Below are 15,286 nucleotides of genomic sequence, written 5' to 3'. Positions count from 1 at the left end.
AAGCAGCAGAGCTGTGGACATTACCTGTCAGATATGGAATACGTCGGAGGACCCAATCCCCTCGTAGGGGTCATTATTGCAGGATAATGGCCCGCCACCAAGTTAGCATAACGAACCTAAGAAAGCACAGCATTTCTAAGCAAGACCAAGCAGAACAAAGGGTAGGTTAGTATAGCACACAATGCATCAAACATATTGCATAGTTTAGCATACCAAAGTATAATGTGACGAAGAGTGACAGCACCACAAACGCAGTATGTTCAAAATAAGCGGTGGGAAGAGTGGATGCCTGACCAAGGGGTATAGGGCACCACAAACACTTTCAGCACGACAAAGCGCCACCCATGCCCCAACGCAAAGCTCCAGACCTACTCCTTCCAGTGTACACATCACAAACCAAGAATCAAAAAATAAGTTTATTTATAATAAAAACTGTACAGAAATATATATACAAAGAAAGGGCAGATGTCAATCTTTAAATGGACAGGGCAGCGCCTCCATGGTAGAGGCAGGTTATCCCAATCACAGTGTTGCTTCATAGGCTTCAGCTGAAATCTAGATCTTGCCTCTCGATTTCCCCGTACGGTATATCCTCTCCAAATCCAATCCCCAGCACCGAACTCAAGCCGGAGTGGCTCCTCACACGTACTCGCCACAGTCCGAGATGATCACCTTCTGTTTCGGTTTACCATCTTTGCTTCCTTGAGCCTAGGAAACAGAAATCACTTTTTCTGAATGTAAATAAAAAGAAACTACCAGGATAGGAGAAAAGGAACCCAACACAACCTCCCGCAGATGAGAGAACGGACCCTCCCGGACCCAGACGGTAGAAAAGGTGCCGCTTCTCTCGCCCATGCAGACGGGAGAAAAAGAAACTAAGCTACCCTCGCAGAGCTGAGAAAATCAACTGGCCCACTGCAGATTGAGATCAGGGACCCATCCCTTGCATCCTATCCCTTCTCACCCGACACTCAAGAGTCCACAGGCACTAAGCCCCTCCCCCGTACCCATCCTCAACTGGTCTCAACCACCCTAAATCTTAACCCATTGGGCACCCATGTCCGCCAAGCTCCCGCTGCGATGAGCATCACGATTACCACCTTTCCCTCACAAAGTCACATGCATCCTTTTTAATGCCCGCTACGCAGCAAAAAGCAGACACAGCATCTTTGAACTCCTATCCTCTAACAAGCCCGACCGCATTTGTATCACCGAATCCTAGTTCTCGGACGAGTTTGGCCCAGTAGCACACAAAGCCTTCCCCCCTGGCTACTCGCTTATAACCCACAATAGACCCTCCAGAGGTGGGGGAGTGGCAGTCCTCTTCAATCCTCATTTCTCTGCTCACTCGTCGAATCCCAGACATGCATCGCGCCTCCTGCGAATATCTTCTAGTAAATCTCTCGCTACCACCGACCTTCTCCCACAGCTTCCTACTCATCTACAGACCCCTTCGATACGACAGACATTTCGCCAACAACCTCTGTGATTCAATAGCTACCATTCAAGTAAATCAACTTTCTCTTACACTCCTAGGAGACTTCAATGTCTGGTTCGATATCCCCAACAACCCCATGCCTCATCCGCTAGTTGACAGTCTTGATGCGCTCAACCTCTCCCATCATACCCCTGGTCCAACCCACTCAGGGGTGCACACCCTTGATGCACGTTTCAGGTCCCATGATCTGGTGTACATATCCCGTCCCAAACCACTCATCTGGACTACTATGCCATCCCTTTCTCTATCCACACCCCTGCCCCTCCTTCTACAGCTCCTCCCCGCCTCGGATCCCAAATGCAGGAACAAAGTCAAGATCCTTCCTGACCTAGCTGAAGCTCTGTTTCTTCGTCCCCCTGCAACGCTCCCCCCGATAGACCCTTAACCTTCGATTCCTTTGACACTTGGCTTAAAGACTCACTAATTCCTCCCATCCCCTCGCGCCTGCATCCTCACACAAAAGACCGCCCCCTAAATGGTTCACGCCCCACCTGAGGAATGCCAAAAAACAAAAAACACACTCTTGAACGCAAATGGCGAGCATCTAAAACCAATCTCAGCAGATCCATGTTCGCCCTACAGCACCGTAATGACAAAGCAGAAATCCAAAAGGCAAAAAAAGCCTATTAGAATAAACAAATTCTCAACTACGGCAACCTCCGCAAAGAACTCCACATGATAATATCGGAATTCGTGAAACCTACATGCACATCTACCCAATCCACCCCCACACAATCACACAATCACTCTGCAACTCTCTCTTGCTACATTTCTACAACATCGCAATAGACAGGATGGCAACCCTTAATACCAAACTGTCCCCCCCTCCCCATCACCGCCCTCTCCTGATCCCATTGCCACGACGTCCAATCTCCCTACATTCGACTCCTTCAATCCCATCTCCAGAGATGAGTTCCTTGACCTACTATCAGCCAGCAAACCCTCTGGGTCGGCCCTCGACCCTTGCCCCCCTCTGTCCTGAAAGAAATATTCTCATCTATCTGCGTAGGAGAACATGCGAGAGCCATACTAAATGACTCCCTCACCTCTGGCATCTTCAAAATAGCGCATGTCAAGTCACTTCTAAAAAAAGGCATCCCGATCTCCAACACCAGATTTCCCACGAAACTCATTGACCCGACAGCATACTCCCAGCTCAACTCCTTTGTAGAATCCAACTCTCTCCTCGACCCCGCACAATCAGGCTTCAGACCGTAACATGGAACAGAAACCACTCCGATCTCAATCTGGGATGATCTCAAGGTCACTGAAGACTCTGAAGGCTGCAGAGCACGGATTTTCCTCAATCTCTCTGCTGCCTTTGACACGATTAACCACTCAATCCTCCTCGACCGCCTTTCTCTGTCTAGTAATCAGTGGCACCGCTCTCAAGTGGATCTTCTCTTTCCTCAGCAACAGGAAACAAATAACCCTCCTCTCACCTTTTGTCTCAACTGCTCACGCGGTGAACACTGGAGTACCCCAAGGCACATGACCATCTGCCTGCTTGTTCAACCTCTACATGACCACTCTTCCAGGAATCATCCACATGCACAACATCTCCTGTTACAACTACGCTGACGATACCCAAATTATCCTAAGAATTCCCAAGTCAGGCACCAAACCCCATCCCGACCTTGAAGCCTGGCTTCGCAATATTGATCAATGGATGACAATAAACCACCTCCGTTTGAACCCTGATAAAACTGAAATCATGGTATGCTGCAATACTGCCCTTCTACCACATCAGCTCCCTTGGCCCCTGTCCCTCGGCCCACCCCACGCCCTCCAATATAGTGAAAAACCTGGCTGCACTATGGACTCAGGTCTAACCCTCTCCCGTCAGATCAACAACGTGTCAAAATGCTGTTACTACCCCCTCAAACTTCTCAGACGCATTTTTCCCCACCTCTCCCTACCCGAACAGACTTGCTGCATTTATGTCTATTGTGATGTCGAGACTGGACTATGCCAACTCCTAGGAGTTACGGCATACCAACTCAACAAACTCCAAAGAGTCCGAAACGATGCTGCAAAACTGCTCCTTGCCCTGGGTCTAAGAGACCACATCTCACCAGCTCTCCGAACACTCCACTTGCTCCCAGTCGGACAAAGGCACACCTTCATGACCCGATGCATCCCTTACGAGCAGTGCACAAGACCAGCCCATTGTACCTACAAGAAAAGATAAAACCATACCTCCCATCTCGCACCCTAAGATCAAGCACTGCCCTCCTTCTAGTGATTATTACCTCTAACTTTGTCAGGATCGGAGGATCCGCCTTCTCAATCTTGGCCCCAACTCTATGGAACTCGCTCCCCCCACATATTCGACACACCCAAGACTACTTGACGTTCTGCAAAGCTCTAAAAACGTGGCTCTTTCTGTAATGCCGACCACAACCATCTGCAGCAAATGAACCCCAGCAACGCAATAACTAATGCTCAATGAGATCCCGAGCAATGACCCCACAGAATACACCTATTAAGTCACCATTAAGCAAAAGCCTGCTTGAAATCCGAATAGCCAATTCCTTAGATCATAACGCCACCAAAATACTCTCCTCCCATATCACTATGATTACTCTCTACTCTACACCATCACACAATTAGAGTGCAGCAAGACCCCTCAATCAATTTTGACCTAGCTGCTCACATACGAACATTACTCCATGAACATCTCATCATCCTAATAAAACACAGCTACATCCCATGACTACCAGCCTAGCTACACACAAGCGTCCTACACAGGCCTAATGCAGCCAGAACCCAGTCTTGGTGTCCACTCTCCAGACTGCGCACATTCAACTGATATCAATACCACCACACCTAATGCTAGGATGCAGCTACCATCAGGCAACTGCATCAGCTGCACACATAACTAGGGCACCCAAACACCCTATAACATCTTACGCTCTCAACTGATCTGGACTATGGTCCCCGAGGGCGTTCAACCTAGCAGCGCTTTGAGGTCATACCAATGATATATAGAGCGCTATATAAATGACAAATAACATAACGTGAGAGAATAGGAGTCCCTGCAGCACTACCCCTCGCTGATGGGAGCAATCCTTCCGGAGAGAAGGATTGCACCTTCTTCAGACGGGGCAAAGAGATCCATGCTGTGCAGCGAGGATAGTGGGAAGTCAGGGTGTGAACATGGGAGAGGGGGAGAGCATGGCTGCTTCACTTTTGGGGGGACTTATAAAGATGATCCACTACCAGAATGGGGAGCTATCACCCTAAGCGGCGCTCTGCTCTGCTATCAAGGAGAGCTCTAACCCAACTGGTGTAAATTACCTCCATCTGTTTCACAATTTCCAGCCCCTCCATGACTTCTCCAAATACGACATGTTTGCCATCCAGCCAGTCCGTTTTGTCGCAGGTGATGAAGAACTGGGAGCCGTTGGTGTTTGGCCCAGAGTTTGCCATTGAAAGCTGCCCTAAGGGAACAGAAACGATAGGCGTCAGAACTAGATGAAACCTAATGATGCCAAAGAATACAATAACAAAGGCGTCCCTAACGTACCCTCCAACCCTGTGCAACGACCATCATAACAAGTAAACCATCAATGGACGCCGGCATGGAAGGAGGAATTAATAAGGAGGAAAATCACAAGAGGGGCATTGCATTAGGGAAAAACAAAACTGCGGTCTGTGCAAAGCCATCACTGGGGCCTGTGCAAGATGAGTGGCATAAGAAAAGCCATCACTGAGCAGGTGCAAGGTGGGGTGTGACCAGCAAAGCCATCACCTGAGTCTGCACCAGGTGGGCTGTTGCGATAAGCTCCTCTAGACAGGATAGACAAGGTCAAGCCACAAGTTGATAGCTCCAAACATACCAGAGTCCCACTCATACAGGCTTGCAACCTGTTATTGTGAAGATGGATTTTCAAAATCAGCCCTGATAATAGGCAAACCTATTATGGTCAACAATGTAGACACAGAGGTCAGCCAAACCCAATCAACGTGAGGTAGCCGAGGGGCAGGGCTTTGTCTCAGGAAAGTGGGAGAGTGATTTAGGACTACAGTGAGTTCACATAGAGCAACACCAGCAATTCAAGTTAGACAGGAAAGTATATGACAATACAATTATTTATTAGGCCTTTAGTCCACACACGAAACGGCTCAAACTACTAGCAAATATTGTCACACAAAACTCTTACAAAACAAATATATACATTCACCCTCAAGATAAATAGAGCAGCATAGGATTCAATGACCAGTGAAACACACGGATGTCGTTTAGATGCATAGAAATAGAAAGTACTCTTAGAATCGACATAAAACAGCTTCACTCAATCTTATACAATCCAAACCCGAGATGGTTTAGGGTCTTGTGCCCAAAAGTTGCCAATTTCAAAGTATATGCTTCTTCAGGTAGCTTTAAAGAGAGATGTGCAATACCAGTGGTTGTGATTATTAAAGAGTCTCAAAAAAGCTAAAATAAAGTTCAGATTAAGACCACTCAATCCCTACACACTATGACGGGCGTAGGTAAGGATCCTTGACCCATGTTCAACCACCAAAGGTCAGGTAAGAACGAGATAGGGTCAAATCCTTACACTCTTTATTTTGGTATTATTTTTTATTTGTACATCTGTAAAGCGCCCATAATCCATAGGCATCTAGGCGCTGGAGTTTTGAGAACATGGTTACACAATTAGATACAGTTTGTACTTCAATGTTACAATTGCATTTAGTCAGTTATAGTAGCAGTTGAGCATTTGCATAAGATCATAATTTGCTCAAGGGCAAGAATGCACATTGAATTACAGTAGAGAGCCATGGCATTGCTGATGGGTGTTAGTGCCTATGGTTGGGACGCTAGGCTGAGAAGGCAGATTTTTTGATTTTTACAGCACCGTAAGGAGGTGTCATTTCTCAGATGAGTAGGGAGAGAGTTCCACAATTTTGCTGCTACTACAGGGAAGCTTGAGCCGCCTACTTTCTGTTTTCTATACCTTGGCGTCACAATGAGGTTGGCATATGGGGAACGTGTTGGCCTGTGGGATTCAGATTTGCTGATCTGGTTGCTAAGGTAGGCAGGTGCATTATTGGCGAGGCATTTATATGTCAAGGTTAGGATCTCGATTTTAATCCTATCTTGGACTGGGAGCAATGCATATTTCATCTAGTAGCCAAAATGCGTTGGTTCTTAGGCATGTTTAGTGCTGCTCTGATGGCATTGTTTTGTACAGTTTGCAATTTTCTGATGTTTCTGTTACTGGTGCCAGCACAGAGGGAGTTGCAATAACCAATGCTAGACAGGATCAAAGCTCTGGCTAGGGTGATACTGTTGTTCGGTGATAGAAATGCTCTACTAGCTCTATTTTAGAAGTGTAGTCTGAAGATGAGATAATGGCTTTCACCTGTCTGTTTAAGGTAAGGACCAAGTCAATGTAGACCCCTAGAGTTTTTATTTCATTTGCGACAGTGTTGGTATTGCTGTCAATGTTGAAAGATTTGTATTGTGGTAAGAGGTTGTTTAGTTTAGCTTTATTGCCGATTAGGATTAACTCGGTCTTGTCATTGAGGCATAAATCATTTTGTGCCATCCAAGCCTGGATTGCAAGGTAAATGATGTTGATACTTTTTGTATCAGTGTCATAACATCCTGTGATTGGTAAGAGTATTTCCGTATCATCCGCATCGTTTGTATACACTCGTTATCCTGTGGGAGACGGGAGTGTGGGTTAAAGCTACATGTGTACACTTCTTCCACTGGCTCTGAGGTCTCCGGATACCATTTGGGGAGGTTCCGGACTTCGTTGAAAGCTTGTTCTTCTGTCTCGATTACTTATTTTTTTATTTTCTTTATTGTGCAAGTTTAAAAAAAAGAAAAACTTTACAATTCATGTCCAGAAAGAGGAAAATGACAAAATAATTAACATTCTGTTCAGTAAATATGAACGCTTATTACATTTAAAAAAAACAGTAATTATTACGTTTAAATCTTGGATTTTACCTAAAAAAATTGAAAATTACTATTTAAATTAATGACTTTAGCATCCAAGTATTTAAAAACACTTGATACTTTAAAATGCAACACAATTATTATGGTTAAAACCAGATTATACCTAAAACCAAGCTCATGATGTATTCTACGTCATTCTTAACTTCAAAGAAAACCCTGACACCGCAAACCCCACTGACGTTGGCTTCGCACCTAAACATCTCTTCCACATGTTATCGCTGTCGGCCCAATTTACATCTAGCAACAATTTTCTAAAACAAGCAATTCTCTCTTTTTTATTGTGAATGGTTTGAAAACCTTACACAAATAAGAAAGCATACAAACTAAATAGAATTCATATATTTGAAAAAAATACATTTTAAAATGCAAATTAAGAACCCTCTATGTTTTCTAAAATAGATAAAACTTCATTAAAAAAACGATCTTGAGGCCAAGGACTGCGAGACTTGTCCTTGGCCTCAAGCCCTGGGATTGCATCTCTCCAGCTCTGAAATCACTCCTCTGCATTGTCCACAAGGCTTTCTGGGGCCTAGGTCCAAAATACCTTCAGCTATCCCTCTGCAAATACCTCCCCTCTCGAGATCTTCGCTCCTCTACCTCCAACTCACTCAGGGTCAGTCGTTTTTCTAAGAAACAAGCTGGGGGTAGATCTCTGTCTTCGGCTGGGGCCTCCCTCTGGAACAGCCTCCCTGCCACTCTAAAACTTGAGGAGAACCATCTCCGGTTCCGGAAGCACCTCAAGACCTTCATCTTTTCTTCTGCCTTCGCTCCCCCTCTCCCCTGCTGATCTGTTCTCTCTTGGCACCGTGCACCTGGCCACCCTCTGTCTTTTGGGCCCAGGTAGCTGCTCATCCTGCCACCCTCCCGCACTGCCTCCGGGCCACCCCTTGCACTGGGGTCTGTATCTGTACCCATACAGCCCCCCCTTTTTCTTCCTGCACCTATCAGACCTACCCTGTCTGCTGCCTTAAACCTAGCACTTGCAAATTGCTGGCTGCATTACCACTGTTTGTTGCCTTGATTATTTATTTATTGTTATCGATCTGTTTCTCCTCTGCTTCGCACTTTCCACCTCTCCCCCCTTCCATGCACTTTTCCCCTCCCCCTCTCCCATGCACTTGCGCATGCTCAATGTCACTGGGCCTAGTAAGATCGCTGTTTTGTTCTCCCGTTCCCCTCCCTTGCCTTGCCTTGTCGCGCTCTGAAACACTTGTGTACGAGCGCAATAGAAATAATATCAATCAATCTAAAGCAAAAGTCAAAGACAAGTTGTCTCCCCACATAAATCCTGCCCACAACAATTCCTTAGAATAGTCAGATGAAAAGCAGTCCAGTTCTTTAACAAAAGAGGTTGATCTTATCACATTCAGAAACTGGCAGTCGAGGATCCAGTGTTTAAGCCTTTCAGTTATGTTTGGCGATATACAAAGACGGAAAGCCGACACTGCATCCTTAGATTGAGCGGAGGACCCGTTTTTCTGTCTCTCTTTTGTGTGGAGTTGATTCAGTTTAAATCTCATGCACATTGTACGACTCTTTGGACAAGGGAAGCATTTTAGAACGGTTGACCTTTGACCTCTCCATATTTTCGCAATATGAAGAATAACCGGATAAAGCTTCTCAGTCAGTCTCCAGTCATCCCGGAAGAGTTTATGCTTCACCGCATCAAATTAATTCCATCTCAGAGGAGCCGATTTTCTCCAACAAGTTTTGCATGTCACCCCTAAATGAAGGGACAGTCTGTGTGGAACAATCACTCATTATCTGTTTCATAGTTCCTATTCCCTTTACTTCCTTACAGAAGCGACAGTGAGCCTCTTCGCTGCCAATCACTTTCCTTCTTAGTAGGAGACAAATTCCATCACAACCTAATTAAATGGATCTATGAAAACGATTTGGAAACATTACCAGATACAGGGCCACTGTTCCCTTTTTTGTGTTTATGAAACGAGTGGCACAGAGACGGGTAGTTGCGAGTTGGTCAATTGTGTCACACTAATCAGGATAACCTTTTCTGGATTTGTTGCCAGGCCGTTCAAACCGTGCGTAAAATCATTTAACAATGATTCGCAGTGCTCATTTAAAGTGGCAACAAAAGAGGCCCCCCCCTTAACTTGGATCCCCTCCATACATGATGTATATCGTGATATAACGATACCTGGAGAGGAGTATTTATATTATGAAACAGACACAGAAGCCTCCACTTGAATCGCACCTGCAATCACAAAGGCCCTAGTTCGTAACGCATTGCTACTAACGGAATAGTGTTTGGTATGCAAAATACTCTTCTCCATATAGCGGCCTCAATCTTATCCAACCAACTGTAAGCTCCTTTACCCACAATTCCATACCACATATTCATTTGGGCACCACTTTCCTTCATTAAAATGAATAGCTTGTTTCATGGAAAGATGCCCACATTTTCTATCAATTTTCAGCATTTGGTTAGATACAAATGTTGCCTTCTTGGCTCCTTACGCCAGGGTCGTCTAGACAGAAAAGAGACTTTGTTTTCGGTCAGTTGCGGTGCCTAGGAATCAGTTCCATATAGCTTCCAGTTGAAAACCTAAACGCAGAGTGGTGAAGACTTCTGCAGGGCCACAGGATACACAGGCGACAAGATTCAACTAAAGTCACCACGGTCAAGTGGTGACAGTCGATCGTTCAGTGGCAAACACATGAGTAGGCCCAGCACAGCACCCCTTGGAGTGAGACAGCTAATAATAGAGAAGCAGGCGACTCGTGGCACAAGCTGAAGATTTCTCTGAACATGTCGGCTGCAGCGAAGTAGTCCACGAAAGAGCTAGCCAGCCCACCCGTTGCTCAGGCACCCTTCAGAAGGTTCAGCCAGCACGAATACTTGAGCAGGTGTCGAGACCAGTTGTTACCACAAGTCCAGGGGCCGAAGCACTGACAAAGGCTTCTTGAGATCAGTAAAGAGGACCAGAGCTTCACCAAGGCAACACTGGAGTCGATGCAGGTCAGCTTAGGGGCCGTCAGTAGACTGATCTTCGTAGAAGCCTTGGCTGAAAAAATGATGTGCTGAACAACTGCAGGGACCATCCTTTTATCCAAGATTCAGGCTCGAAGCAAGTCTGCCAATGATAAGGATGTGAACCATTCAAGCTAGTGGCTTTCCAATTATGGATAGCCATTGGTCACCACACTTACCAAGAAACAGACATTCTGGCACCAGAGATGTGGATTGGGACTAGGCCAACACACACAGCCCCTTAGCCCGTGAAAGGGATTTCCATATAAGGCCTAAGGGTCCGAGAAGGCAGGAAGAAGGCCAAAGAACAAGTGAAAAACCTTGCAGTTAATGCAAAAATGCTCAAGTACAAGAACACAACAATGGTACAAATATCACTGCTGCAACCAGCTTGTCTTAGGCTCATTGTAATAGTAACCAAAAAGCCATTAGGTAAACAGTTATAGGAATGCAAATTATCCTAACTGCACTTCATTGTAAGGTGATATGTGCAATTGTAACACAAGAATTCACAAAGAGATATAGTCTCTCAGTACTGGCAATCTTAGGGACTTGACAGTTCCCCGGTAAGAATAAGCTAACAGGCAAGGGAAGAAAAGCAGAAGGCTTTACTGACCTCGAAAAGTAAGGACAGGGCTCAAAACAAGCAAAAAAGAATGTGGTGCCATCGGAATCTATGAAGGGAAATGCACAAAAGGACAATCTTTCCTAACAATCAAGATGTACCAAATTCAGGACAAATACTTCAGAAGACCAGACAAACACTCTGGCAGCCATCAAACCCACCAGCCACAAAGACGACATTCTCGCCTCCTCCACTGTGAAAGGCATCAATTGTGGGGCCCTCGCACCATTTCTGAATATCAACATATCGGTCACACAAGGCACCTTCCGCCAAGGGGGAAAAAAGTGTTTTTCTGTTCAAACCGAGGAGGCACTTTTTCTTCCGGTGGTGTTTTTCGAGAGTTTATCGGATTCAACTGGAAACCGGAAGGCCTAACCATACTTTACACTGGTCTCCTCATACTAAACCTTACAGATCAGGCTTGCTATCAAGTGTGACTTTGGTTTGACTTTGTGCAAACCTTGCAGGTCCATTAAGGCTGGCTTACAGGACCCTACGCCAGTATTGGTTCTGGAAAATCTTCCTAACAACCCCAATCTGGAAGACTGAAAACCAATCTCAAATCTTTCTGCACCAAGCATAGGATGCTGGTTACCGCTTACTACTATAGGAAAATGTCAAATACGAAAAGGACGAATTCAAAATACCCTTAATGAAATAATCACGTACATCACCCCCGCCCGCTATCCCCACCTCCTACCATCCAAACTTACCTCTGCGGCTCACTTACCTGCTGTTCCTCTGCGCAGCTGTTTCCCTATGACGTGTGTTCCGCCTCCCCATTGTGAGGTGCAACTTCCGCTACTGGGAGTTTTTTTTTTTAGGAAACGTTATTTGTCTCCCGCTCTCCTTTTTATGGATGCGGGGGACAACCTGCCATCCCCAAATTCCATTAATGTTGAGAAAGGCTGAGTGGGGGACATCACCGCAATCGCACCTCCGCTTACTCGACATTTGTTTTTACTTTCATCGAATACCGTACACCACCATTGCGACTGCATCAAACAGGAGAAAAGCCTGTTGAAGTAGTGAAGCATTGTACCAAACCCTCAAGCAACTCAGGAAACATTTGACTGAATTAACAACTATTAACAAAAAAGTAGAAAATAACAGGAGAAATCGTATCATCAATCTCCCACAGCATTAGCGTTCCCTCCACCCCAGCATGCACGCTGCCCCTCTGGACCGAATTCGCCCCACTCTCACCCACGGACCTCTTAAAAATCTTTAAAATCTTAAAAATCATTGCCGCCCTCTAACCTACTTGGTATTCTGACGATACCATCCCAGCTTCCACCATTAAACAATTGATAGGTTCGGCGCTCACTCAGCATCGTTAATGCCTCCACCATAGAAGGGCCATTCCTAGACACCCTCAAGACTGGTCTCATAAGACCTCTTTTGAAGAAAAAAAAACCTTGACCCTGATGACCTGGCCAACTACCGGCCCATTACGAACCTCATTTTTATTGGCAAAATCTTGGGAAAAGTAGGTGCCACACAACTACAAACCAGAATTGAACAACTTCACGTCCTAAATGACTATCAGTCAGGGTTCCGCTCCTTGACCTCTCGGCTGAATTCGGCACAGTCAACCACTGCATCCTCCCTCGCTCTTCGACGACAGGATGGGATTTTCCGGTACTGTCCTCTATGGATTTATCTCCTACCTCTCTGGCAGCCACCAGGCTGTCCAGATGAACACGTTGCGTTCTAACCAACTCCCAGTCTCCTTCGGAGTCCCCAAAGCGCCATCTGCACACCATCTTTTGAACCTTTCCATGGAGCCTCTCTGGGCGCACTCAGCAAGATCCTGATATAGCCATCCGCTAATACATGCACGATACTGTCATACAGGATAGTAAAAAACCTACAGGACACCAGTTGTTTCTGCAATTACCTAGCCAGAATGCAACATTTCCTCTCGCCACTCACAAATGGCGAGTGAAAATTGGACTGGGGGCGAGTAACAACACTGCCATCTAACGGGTGTCGCGAGAACTTTAGCACATGCTAATGATGGGATGTTTTTACACTTTTCGAACCGTTCATTGTGCAGTTAAACTTCGGCTGAAGATTTCCAGACCAAATAAGAAAATACTTTTATGCGGATGCGGTAGGCCACTTGCTGCAAAGTTATTTTGATTGTGGTTTTCAAGCTTTGAAAGAAAAGGACAGTAGCGCAAATCTCCATAACCGTCTCCCCTTTACTCCCGAATACCATTGGCGTCATCACCGCAGCTCAGATCTCAGCAACATTGCTGACCCTGCATAGATAAAGACAACTAGGGCCTGTTTTCCACAGTAAGGCCCTTCCTAGTTTAGTGATGGTGCCCGTTTATTAGCCCATTTCCCATCCCTGAAGGCAGCAAATGCCAGATGTCAAGCCCTTCATAGTTCCCGGTCACATAGTCCTGCACAGAAATAGAACGACACGCTCTTCATCGCCAATATGCGAAGCCAGCCCTGCAAAAACATCATTAAAGAAAGATTACACGTGCAGGAGGCTGTGATTGCAGCAGTGCCAAGAGGCACACAATTCTCCAATCCTGGTCCACGTGCAGGAGGCTGTGATTGCAGCAAGCACTGAGAGGCACACAATTCTCCAATCCTGGTCCACGTGCAGGAGGCTGTGATTGCAGCAAGCACTGAGAGGCACACAATTCTCCAATCCTGGTCCACGGGAAGGAGGGCTGTGATTGCAGCAGTGCCAAGAGGCACACAATTCTCCAATTCTGGACCGCGTGCAGGAGGCTGTGATTGCAGCAAACGCCGATAGGCACACAATTCTACAATCCTGGTCCACGTGCAGGAGGCTGTGATTGCAGCAAACGCCCAGAGGCACACAATTCTCCAATCCTGGTCCACGTGCAGGAGGCTGTGATTGCAGCAAGCGCCGAGAGGCACACAATTCTCCAATCATGGTCCATGTGCAGGAGGCTCTGATTGCAGCAAATTGCGAGAGGCACACAATTCCCAATTCTGGACCGCGTGCAGGAGGCAGTGATTGCAGCAAGTGCTGAGAGGCACACAATTCTCCAATCCTGGTCCATGTGCAGGCGGCTGTGATTGCAGCAAACGCCCAGAGGCACACAATTCTCCAATTCTGGTCCACGTGCAGGAGGCTGTGAATGCAGCAAGCGCTGAGAGGCATACAATGCAGCAAGCGCTGAGAGGCACACAATTCTCAAATTCTGGTCCACGTGCAGGAGGCTGTGATTGCAGCAAGCACTGAGAGGCACACAATTCTCCAATTCTGGTTCACGCGCAGGAGGCTGTGATTGCGGTAAGCGCCAAGAGGCACACAATTCTCCAATCCTGGTCCATGTGCAGGAGGCTGTGAATGCAGCAAGCGCTGAGAGGCATACAATGCAGCAAGCGCCGAGAGGCACACAATTCTCCAATTCTGGTCCACGAGCATGAGGCTGTAATTGCAGCAGTGCCAAGAGGCACACAATTCTGGTCCACGTGCAAGAGGCTGTGATTGCAGCAAGCACAGAGAGGCACACAATTCTCCAATTCTGCACCACGTGCAGGCGGTTGTTATTGCAGCAAGCGCCGAGAGGCACACAATTCTCCAATTCTGGACCACATGCGGGAGGCTGTGATTGCAGCAAGCGCTGAGAGGCACACAATTCTCCAATTCTGGCCCACATTCAGGAGGCTGCGATTGCAGCAAGCGCCGATAGGCACACAATTCTTCAATTATGGTCCTCGTTCAGGAGGTTGTGATTGCAGCAAGCGCCAAGAGGCACAATGCTCAAATTCTGGGCCACGTGCAGGAGGCTGTGATTGCAGCAGCGCCAAAAGGCACACAATTCTCCAATTCTGGCCCACGTTCAGGAGGCTGTGATTGCAGCAAGCGCTGAGAGGCACACAATTCTCTAATTCTGCACCACGTGCCGGAGGCTGTGATTGCAGCAAGCGCTGAGAGGCACACAATGCTCCAATTCTGGGCCACGTGTGGGAGGCTGTGATTTCAGCAAGCGCCGAGAGGCACACAATTCTCCAATTCTGCACCACGTGCGGGAGGCTGTGATTGCAGCATGCGCCGAGAGGCACACAATTCTCCAATTCTGGTCCACGTGCAGGAGGCTGTGATTGCAGCAAGCGCTGAGAGGCACACAATTCTCCAATTCTGGCCCACACTCAGGAGGCTGCGATTGCAGCAAGCACCGATAGGCACACAATTCT

At 46.7% G+C, this 15,286-nt stretch overlaps 1 protein-coding gene across 2 annotated transcripts in view; it reads right to left on the bottom strand.

The window, feature by feature from the left end:
- Positions 1-398: 398 nt before the first annotated feature.
- The window catches only part of PPIE (peptidylprolyl isomerase E), a 247,697-nt gene continuing 232,809 nt past the window's right edge, over positions 399-15,286 (bottom strand). For both annotated transcript variants that reach the window (XM_069622413.1, XM_069622414.1), the window contains 2 exons: positions 4,799-4,941; positions 399-708 (listed from right to left, as the gene is read on the bottom strand). In XM_069622413.1, coding sequence (XP_069478514.1) covers positions 640-708; positions 4,799-4,941 — 212 coding nt within the window. In that variant the 3' untranslated portion in view covers positions 399-639. The remainder of the gene's footprint in view (positions 709-4,798; positions 4,942-15,286) is intronic.

This window comes from Ambystoma mexicanum, chromosome 11 (genome assembly GCF_040938575.1).
Source record: "Ambystoma mexicanum isolate Mex_15411 chromosome 11, UKY_AmexF1_1, whole genome shotgun sequence".
Lineage (NCBI taxonomy): Eukaryota > Metazoa > Chordata > Amphibia > Caudata > Ambystomatidae > Ambystoma > Ambystoma mexicanum.
This window is presented reverse-complemented; position numbering and strand designations above follow the sequence as displayed.